General features: G+C 44.0%; 1 protein-coding gene across 2 annotated transcripts in view; it reads left to right on the top strand.

The window, feature by feature from the left end:
• The first annotated feature begins 6,757 nt into the window (after window positions 1–6,757).
• The window catches only part of PBX2 (PBX homeobox 2), a 172,126-nt gene continuing 152,334 nt past the window's right edge, over window positions 6,758–26,549 (top strand). The window contains exons 1-2 of one of the 2 annotated variants that reach the window (XM_069237258.1): window positions 6,758–7,449; window positions 13,651–13,724. In XM_069237258.1, coding sequence (XP_069093359.1) covers window positions 7,253–7,449; window positions 13,651–13,724 — 271 coding nt within the window. In that variant the 5' untranslated portion in view covers window positions 6,758–7,252. The remainder of the gene's footprint in view (window positions 7,450–13,650; window positions 13,725–26,549) is intronic. The other variant, XM_069237259.1, reaches the window with a different exon arrangement.

The raw sequence follows: 26,549 nt of genomic DNA, 5'->3' as shown, positions 1-26,549 counted from the left end.
GAGGAAAATCTCCATCCTGACAGTAAAAAGTTAACTGCCTTCTTGACAGTGATTGGTTGCTTGCAATATTTCTGCATACCATTTGGACTACCATAGTGTGTTCTGTCTTATGTACAGATTTTTTATAGAAATCAAAGGTACAATATTTTTAGGACATCATGGTGATGGGTGAAACTAAGTATATGCATACTGAAGTGAATGAGACTGAAAAAGGTGCCCTGTTTTGAGTGAACATGGGTTGACAGGTGAGTTTGCTAAATGTAAATGTGTGGTCCAGATATTAAATTATCTAGGACAGAAAGTTTACAGTGAAAGGATAAAACCAAAGAAGGGGTTGCTGAAAGCTATCAAAGAAGCCCCTGCCCCATCTTGTAAACATGACTTGAAGTCCTTCTTGAGATTCGTTGAACTTTATGGAAACTTTTACGTAATTGTTCTGACAAGGCTTATTCCGTGAGACTTCAGCAACACAAAAGGATGATGGACGGAGTATTGAAACTTTTCAAACACTCACCCCCCAGTCACAGATCTGGGTTTAATCCATCGTTCTTTTGCTCACCATGCCACCCCAGTTTGGACCTAGCCATATGCAAATCAGTCTTGACCGTGTTCCCCATGGGAACAGTCCAGCCCGAACTGCCAGGCCAGGTCCTCCCTGGACCGGAAACAAGCATCCTAGGACCGGTTTCAGGGTATCACCCTTCATCAGCTAGGCTAGCTTGAATCCAGTGGCACAGTGAGCAAGGGACCCACGTCTGGGCATACCCTTCCCACTTAGGGCAACTTTAGCAACACAAAAGGATGATGGATGGAGTGTTGAAACTTTTCAAACACTCACCCCCAGTCACTGGGTTTAATCCATCGTTCTTTTGCTCACCATGCCACCCCAGTTTGGACCTAGCCATATGCAAATCAGTCTTGACCCTGTTCCCCATGGGAACAGTCCAGCCCGAACTGCCAGGCCAGGTCCTCCCTGGACCGGAAACAAGCATCCTAGGACCTTCATCAGCTAGGCTAGCTTTAATCCAGTGGCACAGTGAGCAAGGGACCCACGTCTGGGCATACCCTTCCCACTTAGGGCAACTTTAGCAACACAAAAGGATGATGGACGGAGTGTTGAAACTTTTCAAACACTCACCCCCAGTCACAGATCTGGGTTTAATCCATCGTTCTTTTGCTCACCATGCCACCCCAGTTTGTACCTAGCCATATGCAAATCAGTCTTGACCCTGTTCCCCATGGGAACAGTCCAGTCCGAACTACCAGGCCAGGTCCTCCCTGGACCGGAAACAAGCATCCTAGGACCGGTTTCAGGGTATCACCCTTCATCAGCTAGGCTAGCTTGAATCCAGTGGCACAGTGAGCAAGGGACCCACGTCTGGGCATACCCTTCCCACTTAGGGCAACTTCAGCAACACAAATGGATGATGGACGGAGTGTTGAAACTTTTCAAACACTCACCCCCAGCCACAGATCTGGGTTTAATCCATTGTTCTTTTGCTCACCATGCCACCCCAGTTTGGACCTAGCCATATGCAAATCAGTCTTGACCCTGTTCCCCATGGGAACAGTCCAGCCCGAACTGCCAGGCCAGGTCCTCCCTGGACCGGAAACAAGCATCCTAGGACCGGTTTCAGGGTATCATTCCGTGAGACAACTACTACAATTTGTACCACAAATGCCCTACATAGATTTGATCCAACCGCTAAATGCAGTGTGACAATGGATGCTAGTTGCAGAGAAACTGGAGGAGTGCTGATGCATCAACTACACAATGGAAAAGAAGCTACTGTGGCATTCACACTAAGAGTTTTGACCCCAACTGAAGAATATTATTCTGTTGTGGAAAAGGAATCGCCTGCTGTGGTAGGGGGTCTCAAGCATTTTTGACAATTTGTGTGGGGATCCGAAGTGCTGATCAGATGTGGTCATAAACGATCTGACCAAACTTTTAACCACAAAGAGATTAGCTCCCACTCGAAGACTAGCATGATTCTTTTTGAGACTGTTGGAGTTCAATGAAAAGATTGAGTATGTTCCATGAGTCAAGAACAGAGCAGCAGATTGTTTGAGTAGACTTCCTCTACTCACTGAAGAGGTCCTGAAGGATGCTTGTGAGGAAAACAGTGTAGTTTTGTTAGAGCGTGGTTCTAGAGTAGTTGTTGCAATTACGAAGAACAAATTGGATGATGCATCTGATAAAGATGAACAGCTGAGAAGGGTGAGAGAACACGTAGTACAGGATTGGCCGGAGAAAAATAAGTTGAATATGGACTTTTAAGGTTAGTGGGATGTGTGCAGTGAACTATATATGTACGAGTGTAGGTTGATGACGAGTGAAAAAATGTATCCCCGTCAGGACTGAGAGGTAGGATTTATGGCGATTTGTCAAGAGGGACATTAAGGTAGATTAAAGTAAAATCAAGGGGAAGAAAGTGTGAATTAATCGTACTGGTGGAGGTTTAATAGAGTAATTAAAGGAACTAAACAACTTGATAGGGACAAAGGGAAGAGGTGGGAGTTGGAAGTAAAGGAAATGGTGTGGGCATACTGCATTACTCCTATAGATGCATGGTATAGTTTTTTTCCGTCATGAAGGGGAGAGTTCCCTTCACCAAGAATAATATGGGTTCAATATCAGCACTTAGGCAGCTGGAACATGAGAAGCAATATCAAAAAGAGCTCAAGGTGCCTAGAAAAAAAGTCTACGATGAAGGGCATGGAGTGAAAGATGTGAATCTGGAAAAGAGAAGTTACATGTGTTTAAGAAAGCATGGGAAGGTGCGGAAAGGTGAGATTGTCTAATCTGAGCCATTAGAAGTGGTTAAAAAAATTCTCAATTCAGGTACGCTCACCAATGGAAAAACCTGTTATATAAGTAGATTATTCCAAGTGTTCAGGAATCAATAATAGCTGTGCTTGCAAAACTCTGAGTCAAGAAAGAAGGGGGAGTTTGACTGGTTGTGGGAAGATGATGGAGGAGTTTGTGACTCAGGTTGAATGTGAAAGAGGAATTCTGTAATGGAAATGTTACAAATGACAGGGTGGGAGTGGTAACTGTCGCAAAAATAGGTCTGGACATATAATTGCCTGTCCTTAATCTTAATAACTATATCATTGGATAATGCACTGTTTTCACCACTAAATTTAAATTAGAGTGCTACATTTTTTGTACTTCTTAAGTTTAAAAAGAGAAGATGTATTGTGTTGGATCATGGAATGGAATGTAGTGATGTAAGTGTGACCTAGTAACGTTTTTGTTCCATTATAGAATGGTGTACTTTGAATTTATTTGATTCAGATCCTGGTGAGGAAAGATGGAGGAAGAATTCTACCCCTACCTGCAATAAATAACCTTACTTAAAATGTGAGTGTCTCCTTCCTCACAATGATATGTGTCTTCTTTAGGGAACTGTTTCTATGCAATTGTCACTTCAAACAATGTCACAGTCGGAGTCTGGTGTAGGGGTTTGGAATGGTTTATGCCAATATCTTCGCATGATGGCAGAAAAGAGGTAAACATCTGTGATTTCACTGTGTTGTCTAATGTTTCTTGAATGACACGACAGCATACCCTGGGGTTCGTGGATTTATGCAACTGCCCCACTCCAGATTGACGGAAATATGTAACATTCATACTTTAAGTTCCAAAAGTCATATCACAGTCTGATGTCAAGTGCTAGAAGTGATGTCATAATCAGGGGTCTTGGGAGATAACACTTCTGTACCTTAAGTTCCTCAGCTGATGTCACCTTCTTATGTCAAATCACTGGAGTGGTCACAATCTGATGTCAGTGTACTGGAGATGTTTGGACCTCAGGTTCTAAAGTGACGACATAGTCTAAATGTGGTTTTCCGGTGTGATGTAACACCACTACATCTTGCTTTGTAAGTAATGTCACTGTCTGACATAAGGATCATGGAATAATCACACAATCTGATGGCTTTACTAGCAATGCCAGAGTTTGATATCAGATTCCTAAAGTGATGTCTGTTTTTTGTAGCCTGGAAAGCGTGAATTTATGTACAAAGCTTAGTACCAAGCACCTTAATTCTCCGACATTCACAACTACCACCAACCGACATTTGGAATGTTAAGCACAACATTAACTGGAGCACACCAGCACATGCAGTGGGGAGAAATAGTAGACCTACTAAGGTGACATACTCCTGAAAGACAACATATGAAAATAACAAAATTACTTAATATTTTAACAAAGAAAGTGAGAAAAAGAGCAATATAGCAACCCTCTATAATGTTTCAGTGAGGAATGAATTGGGAAACATTCTGACAATTCTCCTGCTCTGTAGCTGACTCCCTCATTACTGTAATTTTGAGAGGCACCTTTGGCCAAGAGATAATTGTTTTCACTGGATGAGTCTTTATTATTGTATCCCGTGAATGTATTTCCATGAACTCCCTCACCTAAAAATAATTACAAAAACTACAGTAAAATTAAACAGGTACTAACAAATAGAAAAGGACGGCACCCTAATGCCTTTTTGCAATGGGTATTTTTCGGTCTGGCATTAGCCAAGATCTTTTAATTTCAGTTAAATTATATTTATAATATGTTGACTTATAGAAGCTTTCAGTCAGCCCCCTTCATCCACTGATCTGTTGTTGTGCCATTAACATATTTAATTCCACCCACTAAGGATGCACCATTGGATGGCATTTGGTCTGTCAACTTCAGCCATTAGCTAACTTTACTCTGAGTGACATTTTCTTTCCTTTCACAAGAGGCAGACCAACAGAAAAAGTAGAATCCTTCAGTGCCAGGTACTGTGGCAATATGTGCTTTTAGAGACCAAAAAATATTGCTTTTTTTGCTTTTAGCCAATGTTTTTTAGGTTGAAAAGAGTGAAGCAGCTGTTAAAAGTTTTTTCTTTGCATATGCAGATTCGAATGACAAATTGTGTTAAAAGGTGACTTTAATGATGCACAGGGTCATAACAGATGGACTAATAAATATTAACTTGAAATGATTTCATTAGGTAGAAGTGGTGAATATTGTAAAATTGTTATGCCTCATTTTCATGTGAGACTCCTTTTTAACAGAATGAATGAGGTTGCTGATGATCTGTTCATCTTGCTCATGCTCATTCCCCTCTCCGAATCAGAGAACCACTACAAGTCTTCTTCCTCAGTTTCTGCGGAGCACACTGTGCTATGAGTAAAAGCTAATTGTATCAAAAAGCATGTATTGTGAATTAAACTTTCTACCATGTACCTGATGCATCAATTTGCAAGATTTTCGCTGGAAGTTCTGATGTAGGCGTACAGAGAAACATAATTATATGACCTATTGTTAAGAAATGTTTCCTTTTATGATGTACATGTTTGGAGTGCAGATGCTGAAGAGGCATGTGGAAGATTTCCTTTTAACTTAAGAAATGGGTTAGTGCTAAGAGTATCAAGAATTACAAAATTGCTTTTGATTTGCCAATGTAACCTAACAATGATTATACTATGATGAATCTGAAGTTTTTGTTGCCATGCATACAATTGTGTATAAAAACCTTCGTTTTGAATGTATGGGGTTAGTTCTCATTTTCCTCCAGAGACTCTATCCAATTTTTTGGAGACTTTCTTCCCGCCATTAGAATGCTGTCAGTACTCATTATGAGTTTGACTCTTAGAATCTAGAGAGATTTCAGTGCCTTAATAGGGACTGTACTGTGATTTATGATTCTGTGTTAAATATCTGAGCCTTCGTGGCAACTATGCATTTTTCTGTATTGTTTACATGAACAATTCTGTAATAAATTCTTAATAGAACTTAGTTATTGAGTGGTTCTAGTTCCTACTTGAATTTTATTCTGCTAAGTTGTATATTTGATGTTAAGGAGAGGGATATCGCTTACTGTTAAATCAACGGTGCATAAAATATTGGGGTTCAGTAAATTATTGGGGGTCAGCTCCCCCAACAATAAAGTTTTGTAAAAACTATGACAAAATAAGCATTAACAAAGGCAAAAGCTGGCAGCCAACACCAGACCCATAGGCTTTGACAATGTTTACTGATCTTGATTCTTGTGAAATGACAGATGTCGAGTGACAGACACCTCTGTCTCGGGTGTCATCAACACGCTAATTATTTCGCACTCCCACTAAAAAAGAAAACTCAAGAGCTCTGCTGAGCACAGCTTGCTCCCCAAGTCTGAATCCATTTTTTTTTAACAGATCACCATCTGAGTGACCTTTAGTGACGTCAAAGTGTGAACTCGGGTTCGTAGATTGCTGTCACTGCCTGACGTCATGTTCTTCGACTGCCATTTGAGCGTCTGTTCTCAGATAACTGTATTGGTGTACCTGTATTACGTCAGGCGTCTGCAGTGACGTCACACGAGGTCCCTAGGTTGAGTCGCCGCAGATGCAACATGAAGCAATCGCTCCTCGGGCCTCTCCAGTCTTGAGTTCTCACAGGGACGTCACATCCTGACCTTCCTAACGTGATGCTGTCACTGCCCGACATGACGTCCCTGCGACCTTACGCCTCCGTGACGTTTAAAGCGCTGGCATAGAAACGGTAAAGTTGTTAAATGAGGAGGTTAGGGGCAAAATGTAAACAAACCCATGTGCGCCACCGGAAGTGCAATAAAAACGGAACGAAATAACGCCAAGGAAGTGTTGGAAATAAAGTTATGGAGGGGAAAGGCGCGGCGGTAACTCTTTTCAGAGTGTGCCTCCCTCCTGGTCGCGGCGGCCCCCTGGGCCCAGGCCCGCCTCACGCACAGGCCTCGCTGGCCCTTTAAGGCGGAGGCTCCCTGCGTGGAGGTTGTTTTTTTGTTCTCCTTCGCCTCAGCGGGAGGGGGAGGCGGCGGAGGAGGGCGCTGGGCCCTCCCAGGCCTCGCCTCCTCCTGGATCAGCATGGAGCGGAGGGGGAAGCCATGAGTTTCCAGGCCCTCCCCCACCACACGCCCTCCCGCACACAGCACACCACTACCTCCTCGTCCCCCATCTTACCTCAGCCAGCGCCTGCCCGAGGGCCGCCCGCGGGGGAGTAGGCTTGGAACTAGCACCGGTCGGGGGGGAGCGGCGCCAGGCCCGACAGTAGAGCCCGGGGCTCCGGAGAGGGAGCAGGCCCGGCGCCCGAGCGGAGGGAGGGAGGCAGGGGAACCGAGCGAGGCCCGTGGATTCACTCGGAGGTCTTCGGCTGCTTCCAGCTTCCGCCACTGGAGAAGGGAAGAAGAGGCTTTATTAGTGCCGGGCGGGGGGGAAGGGTGCCCCCCACCGCCAGGGAGCAGCATGGACGACCAGGGCCGGCTGATGCAGGGTCGTGGGGTAGGCCTGCCGGGGCACCCGCCGCACCAGGGCCCCCCGGGCCTGCAGGGCATGAACCCCCACCAGGACAACGGGGAGCCTCCCCGGAAGCAGGACATCGGGGATATTCTGCAGCAGATCATGACTATCACCGACCAGAGTTTGGACGAGGCGCAGGCCAAGTGAGTGATACCCCCGTGGGGGGGTCTCCCTAGGGCCCTCTTCAACCCCGATCTCCCCCAAGTTCTTTACTGCGCCTTCCTGCCCTCAAGTAGTCCCCCACCAACTGCACCCTTTAGCCTTCACACTGCCCTCCTCTTCACCTTCTAAACTCACACTAGCCCTCAACTGCACCCTCATTCTGGGGACAGTCTCCAACCGCGTCCTACTCCATTCGACAGCCCCCTGTACCCCACCTTCAGCACACCCCTCTCGAACATGTACTACTGCTTGTATGACACGCATGTCCAATACTGCTCATTCCCTCGGGGAGGGCCCCTACTGTTCACAGTAGTTCAAAGTGTGGACGACTCGCAAGCCTAAGGAGTGTTGGTTCCCCCACCCATACTGCACCCCAACACCAGAGCATGGACAAGGCGTAGGCCAAATTAAATGCTTATTACCGCCCCCAACCACACAGTGGAGCTCTACCGCACCACTTCTACATAGTTCAGAGCCTGGACGAGGCTCAGGCAAGAAAAGACCGCCCCCAAACGTCGATCAGAGTGAATGAGGCTCAGGCCAAGGGAATGCTTCACTCCTCCCTGCGGAGCCCCACAACAATTACCAGAGAATGGAGCAGGCTTAGGCCAAGTCCGTGCTGAACGTACATCGGCCGCAAATGGGGGAAAGCCATCCCCTTTCTCAATGTCCCCACTCCCTCCATCTAACACCCCAACCTCGGACACTGACTGGTTGAGATGAACCCTCTTTTAAAGTACCCGCTTCCCACCTACCCCTCCTTCTCCCCGACCATATGGGACAAAAGAGACGAGTGCCTGTCTCTTGGCCGATTACTCCCAACTTCTACTAGACCCAACCTCCCTTCCCCTAATTGTGAACACTTACCCACCCTATCGTTAACCAGACAGTACCCGCATCACAGCTCCGAGCTAGAACCACTGCAGTGCCAGGGACAGCAGGATCTCTCTTCCTTGGGCATATTGCACGTTCGCGTTATAGTGCTTCCTCTTACTGTGTCGCGCTCACTCTCTGTGGCTCTTACTGTGTCGCGCTCACTCTCTGTGGCTCTTACTGTGTCGCGCTCACTCTCTGTGGCTCTTACTGTGTCGCGCTCACTCTCTGTGGCTCTTACTGTGTCGCGCTCACTCTCTGTGGCTCTTACTGTGTCGCGCTCACTCTCTGTGGCTCTTACTGTATTGCGCTCACTCTCTGTGGCTGGCTCTTACTGTGTCGCGCTCACTCTCTGTGGCTCTTACTGTATTGCGCTCACTCTCTGTGGCTGGCTCTTACTGTGTCGCGCTCACTCTCTGTGGCTGGCTCTTACTGTGTCGCGCTCACTCTCTGTGGCTGGCTCTTACTGTGTCGCGCTCACTCTCTGTGGCTCTTACTGTGTCGCGCTCACTCTCTGTGGCTCTTACTGTATTGCGCTCTCTCTCTGTGGCTCTTACTGTATTGCGCTCTCTCTGTGTGGCTCTTACTGTGTCGCGCTCACTCTCTGTGGCTCTTACTGTGTTGCGCTCACTCTCTGTGGCTGGCTCTTACTGTATTGCGCTCACTCTCTGTGGCTGGCTCTTACTGTATTGCGCTCACTCTCTGTGGCTCTTACTGTATTGCGCTCTTACTGTATTATCTCTCTGGCTCCCACTGTATTGCACGCTCTCTCTCTGGCTCCCACTAAACTGGGCACGCTCTTGCTCCCGCTGTATTGGGCTCTTTCTCACTGTGTTGTGCTCTCTCTCTGGCTCCTGCCATATTGCACTTGCTCTCACCGGCTCCCACTGTATCACTGTCTCTTGCGTCGGCTTCCACTGTATCGCCCGCTCTTGCTCTCTGTCTGGCTCCCACTGTAGTGCGCACTCTCTCTCTCCCTCGCTCCCACTGTATCGTCCTTTTTTTTTTTCTCTCTTTTTTTTCTCGCCGTCTCCCACTGTATAGTGCACTCTCCCTCTCTCTTGGTGGCTTCCACTGTATTGCGGGTTCTCTCTCTGGCTCCTGCTGTATCGTTATCGTCTGCTCCGTTGCTGGCTCCTACTGTATCATTCTTGCCGGCTCACACTGCATCGGTCCCTCTCACTGGCTTATACTGTATAGTTCTCTCGACGGTTCTCACTGTATCGTGCCCTCTCTCTTGACAGCTCCAACAGCAGGGCTCGAAAAATCATAAAAATTTTACTGGACCTGCAGCTCAAGTAACTTAAATAATCTACTCGACCTGACTGTAATGTACTTGAGCCGTAAACTGGTCTCAAATTGTGTGATCCTGGGCAAATACTTTAGAGTCACCTTTTTCTTAATTCTCACATATGATTACTCCTTCAGATATGTGAGCTCAGCGTTTCAGCAGTACAAAAAAACTCTTTGATTAAGTAGACTAAAGTTTGCTGCATGCATCAGAAGAATCTAGCCCACACACCCATGAGGTCTAGCCCACATAACCTAGGCCTTTTTTTTTTTTTTTTTTTTAGTTTACTAACAACATTGATATTAGGGCAGGAATGTTTCTCAGTTTGCTTAAACGCTCAATTTGAATAAATATTTCACTAAACCACAATGTGGTAACATATTGTCATCTACACACAGTAACTTTCCAAGAAATGTCCAAAAACCTTTCCATTAATTTGCAGCTTTACTCATAAAACTATATAGCATATTAACAATCTGTGAAAATTGAGTTTCAAAAAATATATCCTTTGCACATCAACATGTAAAGTATTCTGATTTGTTTTCATCCTATTAAAATATTTTTTTATCACACAGAAATGTTAAAAAAAAAAAAAAAAGGGCTTTCACAACTACTGAAATATATTTTGAAATGTTTCCACAGTTGACTCAGTCATTTAAATGTTGTGTGTTAGGAAAAACCCACCCTATATCCCTTTCTTTTGCATTCTAAGCAGCAGGTCACACAGTTCACCTTACAAAGTCTTGGAACTCTGCAGTCAGAAGGAAAATTAATTGTAAGAAAAATTTACTTTTGACCTCTGTCTGTGAATGCTGAGCAAATGTGACATAAGAACAAGATTTAAAAGCATCTTTGTTGCCCCTCCACTTTTCAACTGAACAGAACACCTGCTCAGAGTCAACTCCTAGAAGGGACGTAAGTGTTAAAAAATAAGCTCGACCTCATCAAATAAAACCCGCCAATGCGAGTGGATTTTTCGAGCCCTGCACTGTATTGCTCTTTGTCGACAGCTCCCACTAATGTATTGCTCGCTCTCGACTGCACTCTCCTGGCGGCTGCCACCATATCATGTACGCTCTCTCGACTGCTCCCGCTATATCGCAATCTCTTGCCAGTTCCCATTACATCTCTCTCCAACTGTATTGCGCTCTCTCTCTCTCTCTCTAGCTGTATTTAATGATCTTACCCCTTCAACTTCATTGTTCATTTCCTTACCTGCGCTACTTTGTTCCTTCTCCCCACTTAATTTACTGCACTCCCTGTTGTGGCCCTGCCTGATTTATCGCCCTCCTACCGCTTTATCACTCGTGCATCTACAACTTTAATGCACTCTCTTATAACCCCTGTAAATCCTTCTGACCCCTGCTTTTACGTTTCTCTATCTGTTTCTTTATCTCGGCCCTTGACTTTACCTTACTTGCTCCCACCTTATGTCTGTTACTGGCTCTGCTCCTGCTTCACTCCTGTTTTGCTTGCTTTGCTTCCGTTTCCTTTTAATTATTTTCTGTATATCGCTCACTTTTTCTCTCTCTGGCTCATTGCGTATTTCCTGTCTCCCTCTCTCTTTCTGGCTGATACCATACTTACTTCTCTGTCTGACTCAGATCATTATTTATCTGCCTGACTGATGCTTTTTTCCTCTGTGTGGCTAATGCTCTTCCTCGCTGCCTCATGCACTGTTTTCTTTCTGGCTCACGCTTTACTTGTGTCTCCCTCGCTCATACTTTACTTTTGTCTCTTTTTCGCACTTTGTTTTTGTCTCTCTGGTGCTCACCCTATGCTTTCGTCTTTCGGCCTGCGTTTTACTTCTCTCTTTCTTGCTCATGCGTTGCTTTTGTGATAGTCTTGCTATACTTTTGTGTTTCTCTGACACTTTACTTTTGCTCCCCTGGCTCGGTCTTTTCTTTTTGCTCTCTTTAGTTCATATTACTTTTTTACTTTACCCCCTCTCTCCTTCTGGCTTCAAATTTTTCTCTTTCTGGCTCACGCTTAACTTTTTCCTCACTCTTTGGCTCATGCTTTACTTTTTTCTTTGTATGGCTTTCACACTACTTTTTTCCCTTTGTCTCCTTGGCTCACCCTCAACTTTTTTTCCTCTCTTAAACTCATTATTTACTACTTTTACTCTCTCTCTCTCTTCTCTACGGCTCGTGCTTTACTTTTTTATTTCTCACACTTTTTTTTTTCCGCCCTCAAACTCATGATTTACTTTTTTACTCTCTCTGGCTCGTTCCTTACGTCTTTGGCTCACTCTTCACTTTCTCTCTCTCATTCTTCACTTTTTTCTCTCTGGCTCCTGCTTTACTTTTTTTTTTCTTTCTCTCTGACTCACACGTTACTTCTTTCTGTCTCCTCTAACTCGCTCCTTATTTTTGTCTTGCTGACTCTAGCTTTACTTTAGTGTCTTTCCCTGGATCACGCTTTACTTTTATCTCTCTCTCTGGGTCACTTTTGTATCTCCCTTGCTTGCGCTTTAATTTTGTCTTTCGCGCTCATTGTTTTTGTCTCTCTGGGTCACTTTTGTCTCTCTGGCCTGGGTTTTACTTTTCTCTTTCTTGCTCATACTGTACTTGTATCTTTCTGGTGCTAATTCTTTGGTTTTGTGGCTGTTTTGCTTGTGCTTTACTTTTGTGTTTCTCTTTTACTGACTCTTAGCATTTGCTCCCCGACTCATATTTTTCTCCTTTTGTTTCACATTACTCTCTTGTGAATAATTATTTTTATGTCTTTCCTCCTGGCTGATACTTTACTTATTCACTCTCTGGCTCACTCTTTACCTTTTTTCTTCTAGCTCTCTGGCTAATGCTTTCCTTTTTTTTCACTGTGTGTGTTTCACACCTTACCGTTTTTTCCTCTCTTTGGCTCACTCAAAATTTTTTTTTTCTCTCTGGCTGTTTCTTCACTTTCTTTGTCTATGCTGGCTTGGCTTCCACTTTCCTTCCGACTACCCCTCTGACTCCCACTTTACTTTATGCTGTGTTGACTACCCTTTACTTCTAACTACCTTTACTGTGTCTGTGTTCCCACCTTACGCTATCCACTGCCACTTCTCGCTTTCTCTCTCGTTCTCACCATATGCTGTCTTGGTCCCCACTTTACTTCATGCCATCTCTTCTGCCTTGGTTTGCACTTTACTTTATGCTATGTCTCTGCTATTCCTTAGTTTTTCTATTTGGGCTCCATGTGCTTCTCTCACTGACTCCATATCACATCTTTCGGTCTCTCTTTCTGCTTGCCTGTTTCATTGTACTTTTTGTGGGCGAGCGCATAGCGCTCCGTCCATTCTGTAAACTCTCTGGGCTTCAAACCACGCCCATGTCACATCAGTCACTTACATTGGTTCGTGGGCTTGCCTTTTAAAATCTGCTTGCTTTCATTTGTGAAAGGCATGCATACGCCTTTTCCGGTGTTTAGCCCACCTACACAGCACTGATAAACTACAAAAAACATACGAGGCTCGTTGTTTTCAGCCTTCGGTCCAGACTACTTTATCTGTTTATTTTCCACTAAGAGTGATCACGCTGCATTTTACATAGTGCGATCGCAATGCCTTTTTTCTTTACAACATTAATAGCTTAGCTCAAATCGAGGAAATGCGAGACCCATTGCATTGAAAATGTTTATTTTCTGTGCTGCCCCTTATCTCTACTACCACCTTTTACATCTTTCTGTTTCCCCTTTACGCCCGCCTCAGCATTCCTCTTTGCTTCCCTCCTCTTTCTTGTTCTAAGTTGCATTGCCTTACTTTCTCACTCTACATCTGATTTGTTTTTAGATCTCTAGATCCCCCTTGGGTTTCTGAATTCCATTTCCTTCTCTCTTTGTGACACTACATATTTTTCCGTGCCCTGTTTTCCTTCCTCAATAGCTGTAGCCTCCATTGTGAGGTTTTGGAAGAGTTTTCTATTGCTCTTCCTGTTGAACTATGTGTCTGCTCCTTCTTATTCCTTCACTGTATCATTTTGTTCTTGCTTGTGGTTTAGACATTTCCTTAGCTGTATCTCCCTCCTTTCTGCAGGAAGCATGCTTTGAACTGCCACCGGATGAAACCCGCCCTCTTCAGCGTGCTCTGCGAAATCAAGGAAAAAACTGGTGAGTTTTGCACCTATAATGTTTTTGTGTATTTCATAAGCTTACAGCCATTGTACCTTTTTAAAGGCAGACCTCTAAGGTGTTTAGTAGATAAATGAGATTTTGCCATATTTGGGAACTCGGCTTGAACGTAGTTGTTTATAAATATGGGTAATGAAAGTCGGCATGCCTAGCTTCTATCCTCTTGCTCTTGAAAAAGAGTTAAAACATCCACAGAAGAATGTGCCCTCGACTCAAGCTTTCAAAGCTTCAGGACTAATGGCATAGGCTACACATGTACATGTTGGTATGAAGTTCATGTAGTTAAGGAAGTAAAATAAGACTTAATACATATACTTGGTATAGCCATCACCCAACTCCTCTTTGTGCTTCTCTTTCCCCCTTTTTGGCCCAGTTGTGCCTTATCCACCCCCACGTCTCTTCTCTCTCCCCCCCTTCTTTGATGGCCCCCTTTTCCACTTCTTTTCCTTTACCCTTCTCATTAACTCTGCTCCCCACCCCCTCCCTTTTTCTCACTATATCCCTTCATCCACTCTGCCTTTTAATGGCCCGTCCACATCTTTGTCCCTATTGATACTCTTCTTTGTCGTCCTCTGCTCCTCCATGGTCCCTTCCTTACGGTTTAGTACTTGTTCTCACTTAACCCATGCTATCCCTACCGCTATCTGCCCCTGTTTGTATGCCTCTTAACCCTCATTGCCTCTCTGTCACTTCAGTAGCACTTCCACTGCCACTTCTCACTTTCTTCAGCACCTTTATAACTCTTCTTTTTTCTGTTGTGCTGAGTATTCTTTACCATGATCGTGTCTGTTAGTGCCGTCGTCCCCTTTCACTCTTTAACTGCTACCATGCTTTTCTCTGGTAGTTGTAGCCACTTGGTAATCTCTCTTGGTTTCTAGGACTCAAGTCTTGCCCATACTGAAGGCAGATTAGTTCACGTGAGGTCCATTCTTTGCGCCTCAACCCTGTTCTTCGTTGAACTCAGTTGCATGTTTGAATACTTGCTTTAATTAATAGCTTGTAGCTGGGTTGGAATCTCAGGTTTGAGCTGAGGGCATTCAAGAGTCCCTAAATCAATGTACTCCCGGTGATCTTCCTCCATGTTTCATCATCTTAAATGTTCGTCGGTTGATCAGATGAGCAGGCGCTGAACAATTGAACATAGGTTGGTCTGTAGTGTGGTGCTAGCTTCTAAAGGTATATGGTCTGATTCACAGTGATGTGAAATGTGGGTTGTGAACTGCTTTGCAAATAATGAGGTTTATGCTAATCTAAACACATCATAAGTGCTATATTATTCAATAAATGTGCATCTTTTAAAACAAAAAATAAAAGCCATGCTCTACATGCAGTCCATGTGGTCATTTAATTCTAAGATTTGCAAAGATACTGCGCCCATCTTATGCCCTAGTTTACCCTTCCCGATAGTTGTGGAATGAAACATGAATGATTACTGAAAGAAAGTTAATGTACTCGTGGGTCTCCAACCCTTTCTGTTATGAGACCTGCTTATGTTCAATGAAAATCAGCCAGAGCTACATACAAGATAAGTGTCTACACTGAATAAGTTTACACTGGTGACCACCTTAAGCAACATTACCAGCAGTGATCACCTTAGTGCAGTGTTGTCCAACCTTTTTATCGCCGCGGACCGGTAAATGTTGGATAATTTTTCCGTGGCCCGCTTGGGAGGGCGCAATGCTCTGCGCCTCGGCCGCCCGCCACAGTGAAATGAAGTTGAAGTTCCTCGGGCGGCCCGGTGCTGATTGATCCACGGACCGGCACCGGTCCGCGGCCCGGGGGTTGGGGAACACTGCCTTAGTGCACCAGGCAGGGTTGGTAGCTTTAATGTCAAATAAAGCGTGATCAGCTTTGGACGTCTCTACAAGTCTTATGACATTCCAAGCGTACGTGCTGTGACCCTGCTCTCAAGGTAATATAAGCTGAAATTCCCCTCAGCCACAACTTTTAATATATTTTTGAAATTCAAACATGTTACTTCAAACAACAGCTAAAGAGATCTCAAACCGCAAGCATTCTTCCTAAATACACTTTTATAAAATGTCGGTTCACATAGTTCAGGGAAGCAAATGCTTATAAATTTGGTTAGCAGGGCTTCACATGGGGATGGGGGTGCTACTTAGTGGCACCTGTAGCTCACTAGATACTTGTTGGACGCCTAGTATACTGTCTTAAATTATTTTGCTGTAAAATGCTCGGCGATCCTATTAGGCATTGACATCTTCTTGTATGCGCTTTTTAAAAGTAAGGAAATACAGCCCACAGCAGCGTCTGTCATATGGAGATGCAATTTTTACAATTAATAAAGCTTTTAATAAAGTGTTTTGAAGGCCTTTTTTGCACTGCCTAAAACCGTATGCGATATGTAGGAACATATCGTTAAAATTGAACTTTGGAGCGTACTGTGTATTTGGTACTGCTAGGGGTGGTGGGTGTTTTTAATTGCCATATTTGCACATGCTTCACTTCCGGAAGGTGTGAATTATTGTTGTGTGAAATCCAGCCATATCGCATTGTTTGAGGCCATAGGATGACTCGCAGCCACCACGTCAGTCAGACTAAATTCTCTTTTGAAAATTCAGAGCCCTTTCAGGTCTCAGTTTCTTTTGGGGAAAAGTGCTCCAATTTGTTTAGCTTAATTTATGAAGTGGAGGGCGGTGGGATGTAAGCTGTCCTAAATCCAGTAGTGGCTTCAGTGTTTTTCAACATACTGTCTCTGGCAAGCATTTGTGACTTTAATCTGACAATTGCATTATAATTCTTTTTATGTACACATATTTTCACAAGTTGAACTTGTCCAGCCATAAATATATATTTTATTAGCAAACCAGTGAGCTTTGTATGAAACATCAGTGTGTGTGTGGAATAGACCTTTTTTTAACGGTATGGATGACACATGATTCCAACACCTTGTAACTCTCATTGTCTTATGTAACATTTTCTAAAGACTGATTTACATATATTTGACTACATATAAAATGTATGAGATATAAAGTGTTCCAACACACTACAGCGCTATACAACAAATTAAAGGCATGTGCGAGAGGGGCTAGGCAGGGATGAGGGGCACCGGGGGAGGGCAGTAGTGAAGGGGTCCTTGAAGGATGTGCCAAAAAAGATTCTTGCACCGGGCGGGCGCAAAAGCCGGCTCTGTTACGTATCACTCATGACATTTTATATTTTCCTCTGTCTGATATTACTACGGTTATCTTGCTTGTCAGAGGAATTGATAACAATGTATCTTTCAGCAAAAGGTATCTCATTTCAGTTACTTGTCCTTGATGTGTGGGATTTTCACGACTTTTCTCCTTTATGTTGTTGACAACATTTATCTCGCCAACCGTTTTGTCACCAGTCATTACTTTGCCAATGCTGTATTAAGGAAAGCTGACCTGGCATTTAGGAGGTATTGAGCTCCGCAGTGGTGAGGTAAAAGATCTAAAGAGGTGATGTCTTGGCAGCGGCAATTTATGAATTAGGACTGCACTAAGAGGGTAGTCCTGTGTGTGTGATATGCAAATGCGGGACCACTTGCAGTTGAAGAGGCCATACACTGATTCTCTGAGTCCATTCATTGTGTACATTGGCTGTCATAGGGCTAGCTTGAGACTTCGCTCTAAAATCTGTGCTTTTAATGGAATTGTTTTAATCCATGAAAGACTTGAAATTGAGGTATCATTTTTAAACATTTAATGATATCTACATGCTGTTCCACTCCAACGACACCAATTTCATTATAAGTGAAATGTCTACTTTATAGTTCCAGATCACTGAGCGTTATTTTAATTTGTTGACCTCCTGCAATGCCTTGTCTGAACTGGTTACCCAAGCCTCATTCTACCTTTCCCTCTGCATCTTAAGAGTGGCTTCTTTTTCTTTCATCCATGTTTTTAGTTTGTGGAACTTTGACGTCTTTTGTGGTTCTCCTCATTAAGTGTCTTGTGCTGGAATAATTTGGTGTAAGTCGCATACTTAAATTCACATTTAACTGTTTGTTTCCCTAGATAGCGCCTGGTTTGTTTCTGTGGTCGTGTTTAGCTAGAGCATGGGTACTCAAAACTTTTTGCTGGGGGGCAAAATTACAGTCTGGTATGCGGCCGAGGGTCTCACCAGATGGGCCTCTGGGGGGTGGGTGGGTGAGGCCAATGGACGGGGCTATTGGTGTGAAGAAAAAAAAATGAAATAAAAGAAATCGCTAGATAATGCTGTGTTTCGAAGCCAGATGTAGGTAGAAAGCTAGATATTTTGACAAAACATTTTTATTATACAATAGCATTCTTAAGAGGCATTGCATGGTAATCCTCGCTAAGCGATATTCAGCACAGGTTTAACTGAGACCGAAAAATACGTACGTCAAAGAAAGCTATACTAAGAACTTACTGTACACTACATGTCTCCTATTAGTGCCCTGTAATCTGGTACTGTGTCTGAGACGGCAAGCCTTAAGAGTTGTTCCAGATATGTCTGTTAGCTTATTTCTGAGTTTACTCTTCAACAGTCCCATTGTGAAAAATGAACTTTCACAAACATCTGTTGACCCAAACATACAAATTACTTTCTGGGCCACTATAAAAAGAACACAAAATTTGTCAGAAGGCACAGTGTCCCAGAATTCTTCTGGTGCCTACCCCCAAAAAAGATGCTTCGAGAGCTACTACTTTCATAGGACTTCAGGTGGAAAATACTATACATAAATATTGTAGGAAAGATCCAGTGCTCGAGAATCCCACAGAAGCACAGAGGTAGACATACCTCTTCCCACTCCACATACACGAAGGCACACATAAGCACATCAGGGTCATGCCTACTCAAACATAATTACACACACAGATGTCACGCTTATTGCCACATAACCTGATGCATGAAACTGGCAGCTTAACCCAGTAGAACCTCTGCAGTTGTTGTGCACTTCAACCACCATTACTACTGTTAGGCTTCAGTTTCTAAGAATGCACATAAATAAAAATTAGGCAGACTAGAATTATGATCAGTGCTTAATTTGTGCTTGTTTCCGGTGCGGAGCACCAGCACATATTTTTGAGGGCTGGCGCTTATTTTTCTGCCTCAAACATTTATTTGCGAGCAAAAGACACATATCGGAAAGAGCAGGAAGAGAAAAGTGAGAGTCACAAAGGGAGAACGCAGAAAGCTGCAAGAGTGAGCTGAAGGGGGCAGGGAGCGGCTTTGTATGGATTAAAGAGGCTTGAGATGGCTTCAAGATTAGGCTGCCTCAGTATTCAGTGTTCGCACATTTAGTTCCAGCAGCCGTGTGTTTGAGGCGGGATTTTGGCACCAGCACATTTTTATTTACAGATTAAGCACTGATTATGATACACCCCTCCCCCAACCACCTCTAAGCCCCCGACCACCCATAGGGGAGCAGATCGTGGGAGCTTACCTTTAAATCAGGGAGAGTGAAGAGACATTGATGTAGGCGGTGAAGGTAGCGGGAAGCTTCCAAAAGACTGTTTAAAAGTCAGCTGACTTTTAAAGGTTCTTTGCCTCCCGCTACTGCAAGGGTGTGACGTCACTCCGGCTCTGGCTCCAGAGCAGGAAACACAGAAGAGGGCCTGTGGAATGGGAGGCATGCGCAGCAAAGCTGCTATCGCGCATGCTCCAGCAGCCCTCTTTTGTGTTTTACCAACTGGACGTAGTGGTAGACTCAGAGTCCACGTTTAGGGAAAAAGGTCCACGGGCTGGCGCAGAAGATCTCCCGGGCTACTGGCGGCATTATGAGTACCACGGAGCTAGAGTGTCTGCAGAGCTTTTAATGAGTTACGCTTGTTGCCTTTTCTATCAGTGGACTCTGTGTAAGTAACCGTTAGTATGTTTTGTATTTTTGTAGGGGGCTCAGTAATAACTCGGAGCCATCAAGTTGCACATGTGAACTTATGGTGTGAGTTAAGTGCAGGTGTAACATGCTAGTTTTGACCCACGCAGCCTGCACGGACAGGTGGATTCTATATCTTTTTATTGACCTCTATTGGAATATGGCTGTGATGTTGCCATTTGTAATGGTGCAGAGGGGTAAAGTGTAGGAGAGCAAGTACCCGATGTCCTAAAGGTTCAGTTGAACAGGGAAAAGTAAACCATTCTGTCCAGCCTCTTTGATTAGCTTGCGGTGAGATTGTAAGTGGAGAAGCAAGAAGCTATCAACTCTTGACTGCTTGTCTACATTGTAGGCATTCTGAGGCAGCCAAAAGCAGAACAGACTTGTATGGAGAGATCTGACTGTATGGTAAGAGGCCACTCGTAGCCAAGATGCTCCTTTGGAGCTCAACCCACACATTCAGCCAAGTTCCTAGAGGGAGCAAGCAGGAGAATCTGAGCTGATGTAGGGGTGAAGGGATAATGGGTCTAGTATCCTGTGTGTCCTGCCCTCTAAACTACTATAAGTGACAAGGAGGGGGTGAGCCTCCATCTAAACAGTCTGTGATGTGTGGCAATAAAGGGGCAAGGTCCACATCAAAATAGTGCTTCCATGAAATTAAGCTATGGTTAACGGTGGGAGGGGATAAATGTCAAATCACGCTCTCCTAACTTCACACTAACCCAATGGTAAGGCCGTTCTAGGCTACTCGGGTCTCTTCCCCTTCGATGACTTACTTGCATGTTGGATGCTACTCTCCTTGCAGACATTCATTGGACAAAGACAATAGGTCTTGCTTTTAGTTAGAACTTGGTGTTATTTGTTTGGTTTAAGATTTCACATGTAGTAGGTGGGTACTTTTGCTTGCTTCAGGCATGATATTCTTTTCCTGTTGCATGCCTGCTGTAAGCTGTTGTCTGAATATAGCCTAGTGATCCTGACCTTTCATTTAGAGCTGGGTAGAAGCAGGCTGATGGCCCCAGAGCCTGAGCTCCAATAGAGTGGGCAAAACAGTATATTCTCAGCCTTAAGCCTTATTTGTTGTGTATGTAATCCTGCAGGCGGCATGCTTCGTACTCACTACTATATAAAAAGTGAACGATGCAGTCTGTGCCAGTATTGCAATACCTCAGCCTGCGGTACACGCTTTATAGTATTTTCTTGTGATAACACGGTGTATTCATGCGTGGAAAGATGATTGTTCCTGATAGCATGATACGTAGTCGCCATGTAGTTATTTGCTATAATCATTTAGTTCATGGCGCTACCCTAATTACCAGTAAGGTTGGCATAAAAGCTCTTGTTAGCCAGACCAACAAGGAGCAGTTGCAAGGGAAGGGTCATGGAGAGACTTATCCCACCCCATAGCTATCTATCTATCGCTCACTCTTTGTCTCGCGACCTCGCAGTAGGCAATAAAAATAAGTTTAATCTGTCAAATTGTGGTTCTAGGCAAATCACTTGATCTCCATTAACAAGCATTTTCAGGGCAACGGGTCTCGCATTTGCTCGAGTTAGAGCTATTAGCGTTGTAAAGAAGAAGAAAAAACGCAGTGCGATCGCACTATGTAAAATGCAGTGCAGTTGTGCAGCGTGGAAAATAAACAGATAAAGTAGTCTGGACACCATGCTGAAAACATCGAGCCGCGTATGTTTTAGTAGTTTACCGGTGCTGTGTAGGCGGCCTAAACACTGGAAAAGGCATGACGTATGCATGCCTTTCACCAATGAAAGCAAGCGGATTTTAAAAGGCAAGCTCACAAACCAATGTAAGTGACTGACGTGACATGGGCATGGTTGGAAGCCCAAAGAGAGATTACAGAATGGGATGGAGCGCTTTGCACTCGCCCATAAAAAACAGAATGAAATGTAAATATGTATAAAGTAATTGCCAGTTAATGTCACACTCTTGGTCGTGACCCGACACCACACTTAGGGCCAGATGTGTAGCTAAGGGTTTTTCCCATTCTGTGTCAATAGGAAAATGTGTTCGTACATATGGCCCTGTGTGTCCAGGGCCCTGTTGCTCTCTAGCTGGGCTCGTGGCATATAAATAACAGTATGTACTTGAGTCCTCTGCCGAGGTTCGCGCTGGGGCATTGGCTGTGGGGTGGTGGCTGGCATGTGCAGGTTGGAGCTTGGATTTTGCCAGGCGACGACGTTGGGCTGCAGTTGAAGTACTTCAAAATGGATGCTAGATGCGGCTGGAAGGAAGACTTCGAGGCATGTGGTATCCGGTGCCCTAGCAGGAGTCTGTAGTTGATTTTAGGGTCGTCTTGCCAAAGATGACTATCTTATTCTTCCTTGTTCTTGACACACCTGCATGACAATGTGCCTTTAGTGAAGTGCGCGGTCCGGATAATAATTGCAAAGAGTCAGATGAAACATCTCCTTTAACAAACTGACCAAAAGTTAACCATTTCTGGAGCAAAACCTCAGTTAAGGACTGGAGGTTATTGAAGTAATGAGGTTCACTTACTTTTTATTTACAAAAAAACTAAACAAAAAAAGCTTTGCGAAACCTAAATGAAAAACTGAGGGCCTAAAGGGGAAGATTTGCTGATGTGGAAGGCTGGGCTAGAGGGGGGTGGAGAGACATGAGGCTAGTCGATGCTGCACATGCGACAGCGAGAAGGCAGCTATCCCTCTAGTCTAGCGTCCTGGGTTTCTTAAAGGTCCACGCGGTTCTCGGGCCTTTTCTGCGATATTCGCAAATTTTTACGATACGTGAAATTTACTAGTTGACACATACGTCCACCCATGTTGATGACTGTCCTGTCTGCTTGAGAGGAACACCTGATGGCTTTTCAGTTTTTGTAGTCTGGCTTCTAAATAAAGTCGTACAAGCACCATAGCATGTCTCCCATTCCAGGCTTCTGTGTGGGCGCCCCGAGTGAGGGTTGCGGTGGAGTTTTGTCCCAATACTTATTTAATCGCAGCGCACTCCCTTGTCATTAACAGAAACATCAACAACTTCACTTATTTCGAAGCAGTCTGTAAAATCTATCGATAACCACTCATAAATACGTTCTCTGTAGGTAAATATGTAAATACATTCCATCCCGCAGAAGGCTACGTACTTACTACTGGTGTCAAAGACTTTGTCAGTGATCATCGGCATAAACGAACTGTGTAACATTTTTTTATTTATTTATTCTGGGGCATTCAAACAGGGAAGCGTCGATTCCTTCCCCCCCAGCCTTTCCCATCACTGGTGTTTGTAAAGTAGCGGTGAACGCAGTTCCTATCGGCGTCCACCCGGCTACAGACAAAGAGCCTTCTTAATATCCCTGGCGCTACATCCTGCGCGTTGAGTGCATCTCGGATCAGGGTAGGATGCTGACCCCGCCTCATGATGGAGACATCCAACCGGCAGCGTTCACTCGTCTTCAGAACCCAGGGTTATCCTGCCAGTAGACTACAAAAAGCGACCTGCGCACCATTTTTTGATTAAATAAGAAAACCGGGTATTTGCTGATACAAAGTTGCTATTTCTTTTCACTTCCTACTCTCCTTGAAACCAGTGACCTAGCATCTCTACCCCCCCCCATTAGTTTTTTTTTTTTTGTGTGTGTATACGTATGTATGTATATATATATATATATATATATATATAATCACACTCATTGTGAAGTTTTGGAAAACAGGAGTCTGGCAATTCAAGTAAAGCTGTCTCAAAGGCCGGCCCTCAAAAGGGGGTGTATATCCACATTGTTTTTTTAAAATCTTTTTTCTCTGGTTCATGTTCAGTTGGGATGTATGTTTTGCCTTTAAAATTGTGGTGAGCACTTGGCCTTTAGAACTATCACAGTAGGGGTAAAAGTGGCCTATCTTTAACAATAATTATTCATTCATGTCTTATTTTGTGAGCTAGGCTATGGGCAGAGTGTGTGTGTGTATATCGTTCGAGAACTCGAAGAGCTCTTGATGTGAGAGAGGCGCAGAAAAATAGAGATTCTCCCAATAGACTATTGGATCAGCTGTGATCTGAGTATTCCCTATCTGACTCAATACATAGTCAAAGAGAACAGATCGATGTTTGCCAGAATTATTTGCAATGTCTTCGGTATACCCTACTTGACCGCATCAGTTGCCTCCACAGCCTTGTACAGTGGGGGGAAAAAGGCAAGTAGCAAAAATAGATATATTCATGCATAGATGGACATTGGGTCAGCATTCTTCATCAGTTGGTCTGTTCACCTGTTATTCATAGTTTAACCCCTGCCCCAGAATACAGCATAGGTCAGCCAGCTTCAGTCTTTTGTTGTCTTGGACTGTGGCAAATAATTTTTTGTCACCACAAAATAAGTGGAATTTTGTTCCAGAGCGAATGGAGACTATTTTTTCTTTTTGTTCAATTTTTTTTAAGTCACCCTTGTGTAGCTAAACTGCCTTCGGTTTTCAGTAATTCAAAGCCAAAATCACCTTTTTGTTTAGCCAGTATACTCCCTTTCCTGCAATGTGCATTAAATCCAAGACGGTTTCTGTGCTTGTTCTAGGTACAGCTGTCAGTTAGTTGCTTTATTAAAAAAGTATTTGAAAGTATGAAAAACATTTTTTTTTATCAATAAGTAGTTGCTTTTTTTCCTTTTTCATGACAACGGACATTTGGTTTTTCTAGGTGTACCATCAAACACGAGTTGTATTGCACACGAGAGTGACATTTACACGTTTAAGGAAATCCAGTGTCTAGTAATCCTCTTTGCACAGTTTATGGTGGCAAATCAACTGTCTTGTCTGTATTTCACTCTCTTACTTTGCTCTGTGGATATTGGCCCCTTTTGGCATCTCTGAATACACAGTCACAGTTTTTTCCCTGCACCCACATAATTTTCCTCGCTTGAGCAGCAAGGCAGGTCTTCTCCATAAGGCTAAGGGAAGGTACTAGAGATAGGCTAAACGTGTGTGTGGTTTTTTTTCCCACTGAAAAAAACAAGATTACAGGGACGTTGTAGTTAGGTTCTGAATTCACTCATACAAACCCATAGAAATCTAGCAGTTAGAGTTCTTTTAAGTAACTGTAACTCCCGCCCTAAGGTAACTATAACTCACGTCTTTGCCATGCACAGTTTTCCCATCAATAATTTTATTGCAAATGTTGCTGTGATAATATCAAAGATGCCATACAAGATTAATCAATGATATACTATGTGGAGTAATTAGCTGTGCATGGCAAAGCCGCGAGTTATAGTTACCTTAAAAAGGAAAAAAAGCACCACTTCAAAAGTTAACACACCACTCTGTTGAGTACTTGCCAAACCTAAAATACATTTTAAATGACTTCTTCCCTCGGGCTTATATAAATTCCATGAGCTGTGTGTTGTAAAGAGCTGCGAATGGTATGTACTGTGCCTGCATTGCAGCAGTACTTGTCCTGTACTCCATATCGTCATGGCCTCCGGGAATCCACTCTTGAAGTAAAATAACTTTGCACTATGCTCAGTCTAACAAGATGAACCTGATGGCACAGCATGTTCCAGGAGTTCAGCCTCTCTGTCCCCCCAATAGAGATAACTGTTCTTTCATATAATTTTCTTTATCAGACCCTGCTGCTATTGTTGCTTGGAGAAGCAAAGGCGTGGAACTCCCTTTTTTATAGAAGCATATACTACCTTCATAACTGTGTGCCTAGGTCTGAAGAGCCTTTGACTGTGGACCAATTGTTTGTCACTGGAAGACTGTTGATGCCAACTTATCATACTAGTGAGCAAACTAAATTATGGCCTGTTTGTGGTGACATCTTCTTCCTAATACCAGTTTCTCTGATATGGCACATTTTCCAGTCACTTGGACCCATTCTAATATTGGTTGGGCCATATAGGATGCCCAGTATTTTGCAATATCACAATTGGCACACAGGAACTCAAGGCCATTTAGACTTTAGCACTTCTTTGGTAGCCCGTGTCTTTAGTCCATCTGGTTAATGTCAGTTTAGGGTCATGGTGTTGGGAAGCTGAAGGACTTTAACCCAGATATGGCGGCACTATACTTATAGATCACATGGCATGTCCAGGTTCCGTGAAATAAACCTCTCTTGTCAGTATGGCATCTTATCAATTGTGAGGAATACATTTTTACCATGCACATGTATGTATATGTTGAACGGGATGTGTATAGTTGAACTGAGTGAGTCATAGTTCAGCTGTGATTCTTGGGTGTTTTGGGGGGGTGGGGAATCAGGTAGTCAATCAGACAGGATTTAAGGAGCACAGCTAATCACCCGCACAGGTACCCAGGCTTTGAGAACATAGCTGCAAAGGGGTTCAGATGAACAGCCACATCTTGGGGTATTTCCTGAATTCCAGAAGAGAGGATGAGGTCCTTAGGTGAAGGGGGAGGTCGTTCTAGGATATCTCTGCAAAGTAGAAGGATCCTTCTCCACTGTTGCTTCGGCGGATGGGGAGGGATGTGAAGCGCAGGTGTCTGGTGGCTTGGTGGAAGTTCAGGTGGTGGTTGATGTATGCTGGTCCTTGAATATGAAGGGCCTTAAAGGTGTAGATCAACATCTTAAATTGACATCTCTTCTGAATGGGAAGCCACTGGATCTTCTCGAGGTGGTGTAGGTGTGTTTCGGGGGGTTGAGGAGGAGTCTGGCCCCTGAATTCTGTATGGTCTGTAGTTTCTTCAGGAGATGCATATTGATATGTGTTGCCATAGTCCTGCCAGCTGGTTACTAGGGCTTGGTTGACAGTTTGTCTGGTGTTGACTGGGAGCCATTTGAAGATCTTACAGAGCATGCAAGGAGTGAGGAAGCAGGCAGAAGACTGCTCTGATTTTTCATTGTGAACCTGCTTTTCAGGATGATGACATGGTTGCGAGCATGGTCTGTCTGAATGAGTGCTGGTCCTAGTTTGGTAGGCCACCAGGGGTCGTTCCACAGAAAATGATTTTTCCCGATGATCAGCACTTCCGTTTTGTCTATGTTTTAGGTAGTT

This window comes from Pleurodeles waltl, chromosome 6 (genome assembly GCF_031143425.1).
Source record: "Pleurodeles waltl isolate 20211129_DDA chromosome 6, aPleWal1.hap1.20221129, whole genome shotgun sequence".
Classification (NCBI taxonomy): Eukaryota; Metazoa; Chordata; class Amphibia; order Caudata; family Salamandridae; genus Pleurodeles; species Pleurodeles waltl.
Note: the sequence above shows the minus strand (reverse complement) of the source record. Positions and strands in the feature narration are given on the sequence as shown.